Below are 16,141 nucleotides of genomic sequence, written 5' to 3' on the forward strand. Positions count from 1 at the left end.
AAACTATACTACAGAGCAATAGTAACAAAAACAGCATGGTACTGGTACCAAAACAGGCAGGTGGACCAATGGTACAGAATAGAGGACACAGAAACCAATCCACAAAACTACAACTATCTTATATTTGATAAAGGGGCTAAAAGCATGCAATGGAGGAAGGATAGCATCCTCAACAAATGGTGCTGGGAAAACTGGAAATCCATATGCAACAAAATGAAACTGAATCCCTTTCTCTCGCCATGCACAAAAGTTAACTCAACATGGATCAAGGAGCTTGATATCAAATCAGAGACACGGCGTCTGATAAAAGAAAAAGTTGGCTACAATCTACATACTGTGGGTTCGGGCTCCAAATTCCTCAATAGGACACCCATAGCACAAGAGTTAATAACTAGTATCAGCAAATGGGACTTACTCAAACTAAAAAGTTTTTTCTCAGCAAAAGAAACAATAAGAGAGGTAAATAGGGAGCCTACACCCTGGGAACAAATCTTTACTCCTCACACTTCAGATAGAGCCCTAATATCCAGAGTATACAAAGAACTCAAAAAATTAGACAATAAGATAACAAATAGCCCAATCAACAAATGGGCCAAGGACCTGAACAGACACTTCTCAGAGGAGGACATACAATCAATCAACAAGTACATGAAAAAATGCTCACCATCTCTAGCAGTCAGAGAAATGCAAATCAAAACCACCCTAAGATACCATCTCACTCCAGTTAGATTGGCAGCCATTATGAAGTCAAACAACAACAAGTGCTGGTGAGGATGTGGGGAAAAGGGTACACTTTTATATTGCTGGTGGGACTGCAAATTGGTGCGGCCAATTTAGAAAGCAGTATGGAGATTTCTTGGAAAGCTGGGAATGGAGCCACCATTTGACCCAGCTATTCCCCTTCTCGGACTATTCCCTAAAGACCTAAAAAGAGCATGCTACAGGGACACTGCTACATCGATGTTCATAGCAGCACAATTCACAATAGCAAGACTGTGGAACCAACCTAGATGCCTTTCAATAGACGAATGGATAAAAAAAAATGTGGCATTTATACACAATGGAGTATTACTCTGCATTAAAAAATGACAAAATCATAGAATTTGCAGGGAAATGGATGGCATTAGAGCAGATTATGCTAAGTGAAGCTAGCCAATCCCTAAAAAACAAATGCCAAATGTCTTCTTTGATATAAGGAGAGTAACTAAGAATAGAGTAGGGACGAAGAGCATGAGAAGAAGATTAACATTAAACAGGGATGAGAGGTGAGAGGGAAAGGGAGAGAGAAGGGAAATTGCATGGAAATGGCAGGAGACCCTCAGGGTTATACAAAATTACATACAAGAGGAAGTGAGGGGAAAGGGAAAAATAATACAAGGGGGAGAATTGAATGACAGTAGAGGGGGTAGAGAGAGAAGAGTGGAGGGGAGGGGAGGGGAGAGGGGATAGTAGAGGATAGGAAAGGCAGCAGAATACAACAGACACTAGTATGGCAATATGTATATCAATGGATGTGTAACTGATGTGATTCTGCAATCTGTATACGGGGTAAAAATGGGAGTTCATAACCCACTTGAATCAAACTGTGAAATATGATATATCAAGAACTATGTAATGTTTTGAACAACCAACAATAAAAATTAAAAAAAAAAAAAGAAACAATCTGTGAGGTAAATAGAGAACCTACATATTGGGAGCAAATCTTTACCCCTCACACATCAGATAGAGCTCCAATCTCTAGGGTATATAAAGAACTCAAAAAGCTAAACACCAAAAATCCAAATAACTCAGTCAATAAATGGGCCAAGGACCTGAACAGACACTTCTCAAAAGATGATATACAATCAATCAACAAATATATAAAAAATGTTCAACATCTCTAGCAATTAGAGAAATGCAAACCAAAACCACTCTAAGATTTCATCTCACTCCAGTTAGAATGGCAGCTATTATGAATACAAACAACAAGAAGTGTTGGTGAGGATGTGGGGAAAAAGGTACACTCATATATTGCTGGTGGGACTGCAAATTGGTGCAGCCAATATGGAAAGCAGTATGGAGATTCCTTGGAAATCTGGGAATGGAGCCACCATTTGACCCAGCTATCTTTCTCCTCGTTCTATACCTAAAGGACTTAAAATCAGCATACTACAGGGACACAGCCACATCAATGTTTATAGCAGCACAATTCACAATAGCTAAACTGTGAAACCAACTCAGACACTCTTCAATAGATAAATGGATTTAAAAAATGTAATATATATATATATATATATATATATACACACACACACACACACATATACACACACACATATACACACACACACATTGGAATATTACTCAGCAATCAAAGAGAATAAAATCATGGCATTTGCAGGTAAACGGATGGAGTTAGAGAAGATAATGCTAAGTGAAATTAGCCAATCCCCAAAAAACCAAATGCTGAATGTTTTCTTTGATATAAAGAGGCTGATTCATAGTGGGATAGGGAGAAAGAGCATGGAAAGAACAGACTAACTCTATAGAGGGCAGAGGGGTTGGAGGGAAAGGGAGGGGGCATGGGGTTATAAATGATGGTTTAATGTGATGATCACTATTATCCAAAATACATGTATGAAGAGACGAATTGGTGTGAATATACTTTGTATACAATCAGAGATATGAAAAATTGTGCTCTATTTGTGTAATAAGAATTGTAATAAGATTCCACTGTCATATATAAATAAAAAAAGTAAAAATAAAGAATGTCTATTGTCAGAAAGACAAAAGAGGATAGTGAGGAAGTGGAGAAAAACGAATCCTTCTATCCTACTGGAGTGGGTAGGGATATAAATTTGTATAGCCATTATGGAAAGCAGTGTGGGAGGTCATCCTCGTATGTGTTTTGAGTTACCTCCCTGGCTGGGTGAGAGGTGTTTAGACACATCTTTGTGTCCAGAGCTTTCCCCACCCTTCTCAGGTCCGAGGGCTTGTCCGTGTGGAGGTGTGTCTGGCCATACCCTGAAGACCCAATCGTTGCACCTGACCTTGGGACACTGCTTCCCTTAATCTTCACTGGATGGGATTTTCTCCAGAATTTTTTGTTCCCCAATAAAAGTCCACTCCCTGGCGTGTTCTCTCTCTCTCTCTCTCTCTCTCTCTCTCTCTCTCTCTCTCTCACTAGCCTCTTCAGTAAACCTCGCTACCATAATAGGTAGCTGGAGGCTGGAGCTAGGAGAAGCCATCCTGGAGCTGGTTTAAAGGTAATTAGAGTCTATCTCTTTAATTCAAAACTCCCTAAGGATTTCTCACGTACTGAACCTTCATTTATGAAGCCTGTACTGGTCGCGGCCTAAAAAGCAGTATGTAGGTTTCTCAAAAAAATTAAAAATAAAACCTGGTCTTCCATCACACCCTATTCAGTCTTTAAGCATTTACCCATCCTACAAAAATTACCTAACTGTGTTTAGAACTCCTTCATTTTAGTCTGAAGTGCTGCATCTGGAACCTAGTCAATGGGTACTGAATGGGCACTGAATAAAATGGGTACGGAATAAAATTGCTGAACCAGTGGAATCAAGACTTCTGGCTCTCCAGTACACGGCAGCTAAGTTCTTTCCTCCCACTGATCTTCATGTTCTGTGCCAGCTGGCTGTTGACTCATAGTTTAGGAAAGGCAAGCTCCAATGATAATATAAGGACCCTCCTGTTTTACTTCTCAGGGCTGAGCGGCACCTGTGTCAAGGACGGGAGGTCTGCACACCCTGGGCTGCAGGCTCCGCTGTTCTTTGGTGCAGAGTCTGACAGACTCCCCGGGGCATTGTTTGACAGACTTTTGTGGTGTTAGGTCCAGGAATTCCTGTGCCAACTCCTCCGGATGGATTTCACACCAGGTTCCAGGCTCAGAGCTCAGATTTGACCTCTGTCCCTGTTCTGCCTGGTGTTCTGCATCTGAGGCTACAGAGAGGGGCAGAAACAGTAAGGGATCTTGGATCACTGGCCTCACTGAGATGGGTTCCCTGCCCTACATCAGGTAACTCATCCCAGCTGCCTATGGGACTGTCCAAGTCTGTGGCCCAACCTGCCCTTCCAGGAGCTGGGGCCTTTCCTCCTGCCTAGTGCTGCTTTCCCATAACCCTGAGTGGTCTTAGTAGAGAGCCTCCTAGACCTTCCCTCACATCCATTCTATCAGTTATGCACAGCTATTCCTGGCCCCAAGCCCTAGGAGCGTTATGTGGACTGAGATATCTTCCTGGTCCTTAACCAGGAGACTCTTCTCATTAACTCCCCTTTCAAGCTTCCTCCCTCCCAGCTCCTTCTTATGCAGAAAGCCCCCTTTCCCTGTGCTGCTGGGGGTCTTTACATTTAATTCAGTACAAGAAAATCCAGGGTTGTGGCTGTAGACAAGGTGCTCCAGTACTGCACCCTGCTTCCTTCCTGGATCCTCCGTATGGAGTGCCCCACCTGAGGTGAAGCCACCTTTCTTCCCTGACTTTGCCTGACCCCCAGTGCTTAACCTTGTCCAGTTTCTGTCTGTCCCCAGCTTCAGTTCTGACTGAGGAGGACTGGGATAACTGGTGATGGGAGAACCTGGGTGGAGCCAGGTGGGGCTGTAGCTCTCTTACCTTAGGCTCCCCTAAGAGAATCCCTGCTTGTGATGAGATTCCTGTAGAGGATCCTAGAGTAACCTTCTGGTCCTTACAGCTTGAGGAGGCCAACACCTTCATGTTGTTACTGTTATATTTTTCTCCCCACAGTTGCTGCCTAGCCTGGAAAGGAATCGTGGGCATCTTTTTCCTGCCAATTATCTTATCAGGTTTTGCTTCTTGCCCTAAACATAAAGATGGAAAAGTGACTTGGTCTTCACGCAGGTTTGCCTGAGTGGGGAACCTGAGTGGGTAACAAGGGAGCTTTATCTTACTGGAGAAAGAAATATGCTTACCATGCACAGGGTAGATCCTGCAAACAGGAACTTCATTTTCTTGAAGGTTGCAGCAGGCTCTCCTGTCTATCTTCCTTCTTCCTTCCTTCCCCTTTCCATGCAGGTCTAACTGGTCTCATCTGAACCCTCTCACACTGAAGAAACGATCTGAGGGACTTGTTGGAAGGTGTGCACACTTCACCTTGGAGGGTCATAAGTTCCTCATCTTTGGGGGCTCCATCCATTACTTCCGGATGCCCAGAGAGTACTGGAGGGACCGCTTGCTCAAGCTGAAGGCCTGTGGCTTCAACACTGTTACCACGTGAGAGCTGCCCCTCAGCCTCTATCACCAGCTTACCCCATGGGGCTCCTAGAATATGCATCCCGGCTTAGAGCAGAGTCTCTTGTTTTGGAGTGCAGGATCAGGAGCTGTCTCCAGAATAGACATTTAGAGCACATTCTTTTTATGCTTAAATGTCTAGCTGTCAGCTACCATACCATACTTTCCTCAGTGATCAAAGCTTTGGATAGGGGTTAATAGGACAAATGTAAGGGAGTAGATAATTTATCAAGAATTTGATAATTTATTTGATCCCTTGGGAGCACTCAGTTTAATGACATGCTGGATGCATACTTACAGATGAATATACACAGGCTTACAGATTTTAAAAATACCTTCCATTTATGTATGTGGATAAGAATATCTAGAGGAATAGCACCAGTATCACAAAATGAACAAGTAAGAAAATATCAGCATCACTAAGTGAAGTTTAATGGCCTTAAGGGAAAAAAAACACTGCAGGGTAATGCCTGAGATGTAGGGATTTAGAGTCAGATACACACGGCCACCAGCACAGTTCTGCCTCCTACTAACCTTCCTATGTCAGGCCCAGAACCCTTCACTGTAAAGACATAAGGTTGTCTCATAAGGTTGTATTGATGATTAAAGGAGATAAAACCTTTATCTTATTTATACAGAAAAAGCCTATCACAATGCCTGGCATGCACATGTCTTCATCAATGGTGGCAGAAAGAAATGCAAACCCAGTTTAGTCAGTTAGAAGAACTGAAATATAAGTGAGCATGAATTCACCATGATTAAACATAGTGACAAAAGGCAGCTTGCGTTTGGTGTGTGCTGATGAGGAGGCATTTTCTATCATACTCATAATCACATGGTCTTCAGGACTGTCTTGAGAGGTGAATAGTACAACTCCCACTGTTCAGGGGAACAGACTGGTCACATTGGGATTAATTAGCTCACTCAGTTTGCTGGGGAATGTGCAGGCAGTGTGGGTGGAGCCCACCTTCCGTATTATGGATAGGTTCCTTCCCAGCATGTCCTGTGGGTGTGCCTAGGTAGCTTTTGAGTATGTATACCCCCTGAAGTTCTACCTGGAGTTCTGCCTGTGCACAGATAACCAGCCAAATGAAAACCACACCCAAACAAAAATCACATTGAATTAACAGACCTATTTCCACCAAATTGTGAAACTCTTAGGTCAGGAGTCAATCATGGTGGGTGAAGAGTGTCCCAAAGAGAAACTTCTCCAGAAGACTGTATTGTTCAGTTTGCATATGTTAGTCAGGGTATATGTTTGTTACGTCAAGAGAACCAGCTCCTGAAAGTCAGAGGGAAGGCAGGGAAGACCACATTAGGATCATGATTCTGCTGTTTCCAGAAAACTGAATTGCTAATTTCAATAGAGCTGACACTGTCGATTAGGATAGCCAATTTTAGTTATACTTATGTAGTATTTATACACAGCCAGGCATTCTCTAAACCCTGGACAACATTAATTTATTCTGCCCAATAGCAATCATCTATGGTGAGTGGTGGTATTTGTAGATAAGAAAAATCTGGCCAAGGGAGGTTGAGTCACTTTCCCAAAATCACAGTGACTGAGGCATAGATAGTCGTAGCAGAGCTATGCTTTACCTCACTCAAACTGCAAGGACAATGGCTACACCATTTGGCTGCCTCTCATAGTCACAGGCTTTTATTTTTTATTTTTTTTGGGGGGGGGGTACTGGGGAGTGAACTCAGGGGCATTCAACCTCTGAGCCACATCCCCAGTCCTATTTTGTATTTCATTTTATTATTTTTATTTTGTATTTTATTTAGAGACATAGACTTTTAGATATTGAAGATTACACTGTAGAATGTTTATTCCATGTTGTAAAATTTAAATGTTCTTCAAAGGGCATTTTATGATGCACAATACACTTTTATGTTTCTTGATCAAATTTTTGTCATCAACTTCAAAGATCTGTTGTTTGCATGGTTAAGTCATGGAGCTTCTATCAGTTAATATAAGGAAAAATAAAGTCAGTTTTTTTGTTTTTGTTTTTTAGGTGCTAGGATTGAACACAGGACCTTGTACATGTTAGATAAGCACTCTACCCCCTGCCCAAAGGCAGTCCTGAGAATCTCACACTTAGTAAATTGAAAGAGAAAAACCAAAAATGCATTAGCAAAATGCTATGGGGCATATAAAGTCATATTTGTATCAGAATTATATTAATTATGTTAATACCAAAATACGTAATGCTCGATTGACTTCCTGGGTTAATTCTGCATTGACTATTATGGGTTATACTCATGATCTAACAATATTTTAAAAGAGATGGTACTGAGTTGTCTTCACACATCCATGCCACTGATCAGCTAGAGTTGGTACTAGAGGGAGAATTTGAAATTGATAGGCTGCAAATTGATAAGTGGTATATCTACTGTGCAAGAAACATCATGAGAAATAATTATTGAGCTTCACTGAGATCTTCTACTGCATCTATCATTTTAGTTTTGTATACCCATCTTTTCAAGCAGTGATATTGTCAGTTTTTCTAAAATTCAATGTAACTTACAGTCCTGGGATGAATTTGATTTACTCATGTTTACCTATAATTTTAAGAGAAATTGATTTGAAATTTTATTTTAGTTAGTGTTCTTGTTCAGTTTTGATATCAATCCTATAATTAAGCTCATAAGATGAGTAAATCTTTTTCTACTCATTGATAATATTTTCAAAAGAATTATCTTTGTTCTCAGTGTTTCTTAAAATTCACACATAAAACTCTGTGATCACTATCTTTTATGGTTGTGAGGGTGAGATTCATAGGATCTTGAATTTTTATTAAGTTATTTTCTCTATTTATTATGAGTATATCCTATTTTTCTTAATAAGTGTTTTGCTTTTCTTTTTCTTGGGAGACTTTCTTCTTTCTGACTGGGACTTTGAAAAATCTTCCTTTTTTCCCTGTACTCGCTGCATTGTGTACTTGGGCTACTTAGCAACCTCGTTGGGAGCTGGCTGTCCTTTTGCTAATAATCCTATCTAATTTTTAATTTATTTTCAAACAACTGGCAAGTAGCTTTGTTAATCATCCCTTTTTTTTAATTTCTATTTCACAATTTCTGAGTTCTGTGTAATTTCCTCTCTCCTACCTTATTTGATTTGGTTCTTTCTCCTCATGTTTTCCTCTCCTTGGATCTCCTTCTCTGTTACTTCATTGTTTCTCTCTTCACCTCTCCTTTTTACTTTTCTTCCTCTTCTTCTTCTTTTCTGACTTGAATATTTAATTCATTTTCCTTCTAGGACTTCTTGTTTTTATAATGGGGCCATTTAGAAATATGAATGCTTTTCCTAAGTATTGCTTTAGTTATATATCCCACAAGTCTTCTTATACTGTACTTTCAAAATCATTTAGTTAAAATATTCATAAGTTTTGTTGAATTTCCCTCCTTGACCCATAAACAATTTGGGAATGTGCTTTCTGCTTTTTTTTTTTTTTCATTGTGATACTAGGGATTGAACCCAGGGTCTTGTGCATGCAAGACAAGCACATTACCAACAGTACCATCTCTTTTAAAATATATCCCCAGCCATGCTTTCTGTTTTATTTGTTTGTCTTACTTTTTATTATTATTTTAAACTGTCATTTTTATAATTTAGTTACCTTTGTCTTGAGATCATAAACTATGTGACATACACTTCTAGAATTTGGAACCTGTTGACTATTAGGTTTTAAAATATATTTATAAATTCCACATTTTAATCATGATATTGAAATCAATATCCTTATAATTTTTCTACATATTTTCTTTATTTCTTAGGTATTTTAATCCTTTCACTATGACTGTGAAATCAACTTATCCATTTCTTCTCTAATTCAGTCAGCTTCTCCTTTAGTAGAAGCTACTTCATTAAGGGCATAGAAGGTTGAATAGCACATTTTGTGGATGGAATTATTTTTATTTAAGGCCACGCACCTTATCTGTCTGCCATATTGCCTTAAAACCATTTGTATACTATCAGTTTTATTAGTGTAATTTTGCCTTATACATCTTTCTTCATCTTTCTGTTTTCAGCAATTTTCCTTACATCACTTTTAAGTAGCTTTTTGCAATTTTTTATTCTATTCTCACAATAGAGCTATATGCATATAAAAATAGAGTCAATACAAATTTTACACATGTCCTTTGACTCTGCAGGCAGCCCTCTGAGGAAGGACCTTGGCAGAAGCCCTTCTTGCTGCGGTCTAAAGACTGAACCCTACTGAATTGCATTTCCCTTGCCCTCATAGAAACTCCTCATATCTTCTTACTTTGTTTAATTCTTTGCAAGACTATATCAGGCAGATATGCACATTTTTGTTGTGTTTTTTCTTTTTCTTTATATTTTTAATGGGTATTATAAAGAATGGGGTGGTGAGTGAAATTATATATAAATCTAAGGAATCTAGAATCCAAGGATAATTGATACCTTGAACCACAATTGAGCAATAGAAAAAGGAATTGTTGAAGATAGTCATTGTTCTTGTGATAGAGGTTATTTTCCATCAGAAACTTACACTCACTGAACTATTGCAGGGTTTGACTTGGTTTGGGGCTGATGTAACAACTGGAAAAAATAAATAAGATGCTTATTGTACTTTCCTATTCCTTTCCCAGCTACATTCCATGGAACCTGCATGAGCCAGAAAGAGGCCAATTCTACTTCTCAGGGAACCTGGACATGGAGTATGTATTGCTACTGTTTCTGTGACCTGGCTTGGGGCAGGAAGCAGAGACATGGCTACTTGGGGTTGATTTGGAACTCTAGGGGTATCTTCTCTTTGCTTTGAGGACCAAAGAGGTCCTGAGGTCTGGACCCCTGGTCTCAGGATGCTGTGAGAGGCTCAGCACCCAGGGCCCAATTGCTCCCCAGAAATGACCTATTACCCAGGGACTTGTGGCTATTGGGATCTAGTCCCACTTCTCCACTGCAGCTAAGAGGGACCAAGACTCCTGGCACTGCCCAACTCTGCAATGGTGTTTAGCAACCTCGTTGGGAGCTGGCTGTCCTTTTGATTATCATGTCCATTATTGGAGACAGACCCTCTGTACCATATAGGATGGCTTTTTTTCTTAGGTCCCATGAGGCTGGGTAGATGGTCCTGATGCCCACAGCTAATGCGAACCCAGCTCCCAGGGCCTCTGGCCTCCCACCTGGTGGACTAATTTCCTGCTTTGCTGGGCTGAACTGGGCTAACTCTTTCTCACTCCAGTGTCCCTAGTTGAGAACAAGGGGAAGAGTGGGCAACTTGTTATGTGTATGGGCTTCTACCCAGGCAGCCTCCTCTCTGCACTGCCATGAGAGGATCTGACTTTGTTTACCTTCCTAGAGCCTTTGTCCTGTTGGCTGCAAAGGTTGGGCTGTGGGTGATTCTGCGTCCAGGACCCTACATCTGTGCAGAGGTTGACCTTGGGGGCTTGCCCAGGTGAGCGGGACTCTGAGTCCAAGAGCTATAATTTAATAATGTGTTTTAATTCATGAAAAATAACACTTCAGTCAGATGATAACGAAATTCACCTTCATGGACTGAGCAAGTGTGTTTTTTTAAATTTTTCACTGTGCCATGTACTTCATATCCTGTCCTGTGAAGCCTGCAGTGGTGTGGGGGAGTTGTGGGCACTACTGTCATCCCATTTCACAGGTGAAGCAGATATGGGTCCTGGTAATGGACAATAAGAGGTAAGAGGGAGCAGCAGTTCTTGGGATTCTAATCCCACAGAGGAGGAGCTGAGGCCACCTCTGTTCTTCTTATTGGATGGGAGGGAAGGGACCAGAAGCTTTAGAACAGAGAAAGTTCTGACAACCGCTGAGCTTCTTCTGGCAAACTCAGATCTTACTCTCTTTTGTTGAGGTCAGGCCACCTTCTCCACCCATAAAGAACTCAGCCTATTTACCAGCCTTTTCTATTTCCTTGGCTTTTATTGCTGTGATGCTGACTCTCTGCCCAGATTGCTCAGTCTCAGAGTAAGAATCCAGGAATCCTCTTCTGTAATCCCTCTGAACTGACAGGTCCCAGTCCCATCTTGGATCTGTCTTTGGTTGATTAGTTATTCCCCAGGTGAGATAAAGGCTTTGCTTTATCCCAGATGAACACCTTCCTTTCAATGCAGGAGAAACAGCCTTCTTTTCTTTCTATGGGTGTACTGTAGTTATATATAACAGAATTTATTGCTATGTATTCATTGTTACATATTCATCATTAGGTCAGTTTTACTCTTTAATACCTCCCTTTTCCTCTCCTCTTACCTTCCCCAGTCTCTCTTTATTCTATGTGTCTCATTTCTATTTTCATGAGATCCTCCTTATAAGTGTATAGCCTCGCCAATGTATATTATTGTTTGTAATCTTGATGACTACCATTCTAACCAGAGTAAGATGAAATCTCAGTTTTAATTTTGATATGTATTTGCCCTGTTGCTAAAGATGTTGAACATTTTTAGCCATTTGTGTTAGCCATTTGTGTTTCTTCTTTTGAGAAATGTCTGTTTACTTCTTTTGCCTAAATTATTGGTTGGGTTATTTGCTTTTTTGGCATTGAGTGTTTTTGAGTTCTTTACCTATTCTGGATATTAATCCCCTGTCTGAGGAGTAGCTGGCAAAGATTTTTCCCCCATTTTGTAGGCTGCTATAACTTCACGCTCTTAATAATTTTTTTTTTGCTGTGCATAATCTTTTGAATTTATGGCATCTCACTTATTGATTCTTGGTTTTACTTCTTGAACTGTAGGGATCTTGTTGAGGAAGTTGGTGCCTGCACCTATATGATGGAATGTTGACCCTATGTTTTCTTCCAGCAGTTGCAAGATTTCTGGTGTAATTCGTAACCCCTTTGATCCATTTTGATTGACTTTTGTGTAGGGTGAAACACTGGAACTATTTTCATTCTCCTACATATGGATATCCAGTTTTTCCTATGCCATTTGTTTAAAGGGCTGTCTTTTTTCCATGATATATTTTGGGCATCTTTGGCTATTATCAGACGACTATATCTGAGTGGGTTTGTATGTATGTCTTCTATTCCATTGGTTCCATGTGTCTTTTTTTTTTTGCCAGTATTATACTGCTTTTGTAAGTATAGCTCTGTAGAATAATTTAAAATCAGGTATAATGCCTTCAATATTGCTTTTTTTAATACTTAGAATTACTTTTGCTATCTGGGTCTTTTATTCTTCTATATGAATATTAAGAATGTTTTTTTCTTGTCCTGTGAAAAAGGCCATTGAACATTCTTGCTCTGTCTTCCACTTGAGCTTTTGGGGGATATCTCATATCTAAACCATAACATGGAGGTTTTGAACCTTAGAAATATAGGATTATATCATCAGTAAACAGTGAAAATTTGACTTCTTCCTTTCCTATTTTTGTTCCTTTTATTTTATTCTCTTGCTTAATTGCTCTGGCTAAAATTTTATGTACTATGTTGAATAGGAGAGAGGACATCCTTCTATTGTGCCCAATTTTAGGGATAATGCTTTCAGTTTTTCCCTATGCATCGTTAGGTTAGCTTTGAGTTTGCCATATATAGCTTTTATGATGTTGAGGTAAATTCCTTTTGTCCCTAGTTTCTTCAGTGTTTTTATTATGAATGAGAGCTAAATTTTGTGGAAGACTTTTTTTGCATCTATTGAGATGATTATGTAATTTTTGTAAGGATAGTTTGATATATGAAAATCATTAAAGTAAGTGGGAATTTCAGGGAAACAATTACTCCCATTATAGGTCAGATGGTAGCCTGGCCCTGTCTTCTGTAACCTGTAGTGGGGTTTTCCTGGCTTCATGGTTCTACTGTGTTCTTCAAGTATCAGGTTGTTGTAGGGGACAGATGAGACAAGGCACTGAAGATAGCAGGAAATAGTTTTATTTGGCTGCAGCCAGGCTCAGAGGATATAGCTTCTACTGTAATCAATTAATCCCCTGAACCCCGAGTTCAGGTAGTCACAGAATTTTATACCCAGTGTGTGAGGGGAGGGGCTTAGAAGTTCACAGTCTGCAGAAGTTCACATAAAAGCAGATTTTTCTTTCACTGTTTTGGGGCAAGTTAACCCTTCAAGGACAGCTCCTGAGAAGGGGAGAGCTTCTTCTCCCCTTCCTTTCCTCCCCCTGATAGCTGTTACCATAGAGCCCAACTGGTAACTTCTCTTATCTTAGAAATGTAGACTTCTCTGTGAAGCTCCAGCTCAAGGCCAGAGGCCTTGTTAAAGTATTTGTCTTTTTATTATCACAGTTTGCATTTGAAAACACATTTCTACAAACTATCTATACTGGATAAATGTTTGTGAAAACTAGTAAAGGGGTGTCAGCACCTGGGGTGCTGATTTCTTCTAGGCCAGTGGCCAAGTAATAAAGCAGCAGGAAAATAAATTTACGTACATTGAACTCTTTTGTAAAGACTCTTTATGTTGATAGTCCTATAATTAATTAAGGTGAAGATTTCTGGAGAAGCTTAGTTAAGATTTTTTGTGGAGGAGGGGGTGCCACTAGAAGATCTCATCTGTGACCTTATGTGACCTTATGCCTGAGGAGCAGAAGCTGTGCTCAATGTTCTCAGCGTACTGAAATAGAATAGAGAAGATTCAAGGAATTCTTAAAAACAATCAAACACACAGGACGTGGGTGTAGAAGTCTGGGTAGGCTCAGTCCCTTCATCTGATGAAATGGAGCGCAAAGCACTTCCAAGGTCTAGAGTGCCTTGGGAAGTGTGTAGTGTGTTTCCTTCTCATCCTTACAAATCTGGTGCATGGTGTGAAAAGTTCACAGATTCCTCTGACCTTCCTGTCTCATACTAACCTGTCCCTTCTTGTCCCCAGCTGGCTTCTGCAAGACCCCAACATGAAACTGAGAACAACAGACAAAGGCTTTGTTGAAGCAGTTGATAAGTATTTTGATCACCTGATTCCCAGAGTGATTCCTCTCCAGGTAAAGCCCCTGACCTTTTCTTCTGACACTGACTTTGGGGAAAGAGTGTTTTGGCTCAGTCACCAGCCAAATAGGTCATGTCCAGCCTCTATGAGAAATACAGGTGAGTTTCTTATAACTTTGACTTTTGTACCCTCATGTCAAGCATAGAAATTTTGACTTGTCTTATTAGACCAGGATGTAAAGAAAAGACCACTGACTCCAATTAAAATCAAATTAAAGCAAGCTTATTATTTCAACAGGCCGGGCTTCCTCTCCCAACAAAAACCGCCGGAGCCAAAGACAGCCCCGCAACTTTTTAGAAGCGCAGCTTTATAGCCCAGAAAGTTACACAAAGGGGAGTTACAGATAACAAAACTCTGATGAGCATAACACAAAGGCTAGTTTATATTTTTGCTGGCCCCGACATCAGAATTTATGAAGATCATTAGAGCCTCAGAGAGAGTTGTTATTTGGTCAGGGAAAGCCAAGCATGGGTGAGTTCAAGGCACGGCAGGCATTCCAAGCAAGTTCAGAATTTTCAGTAATTTATAGTAAAGCCGAAATTAGCTTTTTATGCTTTTGTGGACAAATGGCTCCCAATTTTAAGAGGGAATCAGACTGGGTTTATCAGTCTTTGTGGCTTTGTCCAGAGCTTCCATAAAGACCTCCATGACAGAAGACAGGGACCCCAAAAAGGGTTATCATAGTTGTATCTGTGAGCTCAATATTCACTAAGCTTACTGATCTGAATTTCCTATTTCTACTCTTTTGTTTACAATCATCAGTACAAACAGCTGGTAAAAAATTCTCAAAGGGTACAAAATAACTATGATAAATAAAATTCTCCCCCTTCAACATGTCCAAAAGCCATTTAGTTTTTTTTCCTAGGAGACAACTAATTTTACCATGCTCTTGTGTATCTTCCCAGAGATTTTCAATGCATGCAGAAAAAAAAATGCACATATACAGAGATGTGTCTATGTATATCCTTTTCTTTAAATAAAAATATAGTTTCCAGTGGACAGTTTTCCTTTATCACTTAAATTACCTGCCCTGCCTCCCACCCCCATACTCCGGATCAAACCACAAGCAAGGCCAGTGCTCTACTACTGAACTGCATCCCTAGTATTTTCATTTTATTTTGAAAGAAGGTCTTTCTAAGTTATCCAGGCTAGCCTCAATTTGTGATTTTGTTGCCTCAGCCTCCTGAGTAGCTGGAATTGCAAGTCTTAACCACCTTGCCTGAATAAAACAATGTTTTTGAAATCTCATTCTTTTTTTTCTCTTTTGTAGTGTTGGGAATTGAACCTAGGGCCTCACATATGCTAGACAAGGGTCCAACCCCAGCCTACTGTCCTTATTTTAAATAGTTCTATAGTACTCCATAGCAGAATATGCCATAATTCATTTAGTTAGTGCCCTACTCATGGATATTATAATCTTCCCAGTTTACATGATAATAAATAAATTAGTTTAGATATTGTTTTGTATTTGTATAATATAGCTGCTATTGCCTACATTCAAGTTTGATTTAGTTACAGAAGTGAGAAAAACAATGGCATTTTCCTTCAACATGTGGTACCTTGTCCTGATGCACCAGCAAGAAATGCTCATTCTCAGAACGTTAATTTATAGCTCACAGACTAGTCTATGACAAAAAAGTGCTGTATACTATGCAGTCTGCAGTACAACAATTGTTTGATTTTTGTGGTTTCATAAGTAAAATACATCTGCATTTTCAGAAGATGTGAATAACTATAAATCTTAGTTTAAGAGACCATCTTTTTATGTAACCCAAGATGGTATAACCACCAGGATTCTTAGATAGTAGACTGAATTATATTAGACTCTTCTGTTTGGGGGAAACAAGACAGGGCTATAGATCCAGCCCTATGTAATTAATTCTGAATCATGGATTGTGAGTTATTCTTAATAAGATATTTATGGAGAGAAGAGTCAAAAGTTTAAAAAGGAAAGGAAAAGGATAGGTACACTGGGAATG

The 16,141-nt window shown here is 39.8% G+C and overlaps 1 protein-coding gene across 1 annotated transcript in view; it reads left to right on the forward strand.

Annotated features, from left to right (window-relative positions):
* LOC114100675 (beta-galactosidase-1-like protein 3) overlaps positions 1–16,141 on the forward strand; it is a 61,395-nt gene that overhangs the window by 23,292 nt on the left and 21,962 nt on the right. Inside the window, exons 2-6 of the mRNA XM_071616998.1 lie at positions 4,740–4,826; positions 5,007–5,225; positions 9,858–9,926; positions 10,571–10,666; positions 14,049–14,157. Coding sequence (XP_071473099.1) covers positions 4,740–4,826; positions 5,007–5,225; positions 9,858–9,926; positions 10,571–10,666; positions 14,049–14,157 — 580 coding nt within the window. The remainder of the gene's footprint in view (positions 1–4,739; positions 4,827–5,006; positions 5,226–9,857; positions 9,927–10,570; positions 10,667–14,048; positions 14,158–16,141) is intronic.

This window comes from Marmota flaviventris, chromosome 9, assembly GCF_047511675.1.
Source record: "Marmota flaviventris isolate mMarFla1 chromosome 9, mMarFla1.hap1, whole genome shotgun sequence".
Lineage (NCBI taxonomy): Eukaryota > Metazoa > Chordata > Mammalia > Rodentia > Sciuridae > Marmota > Marmota flaviventris.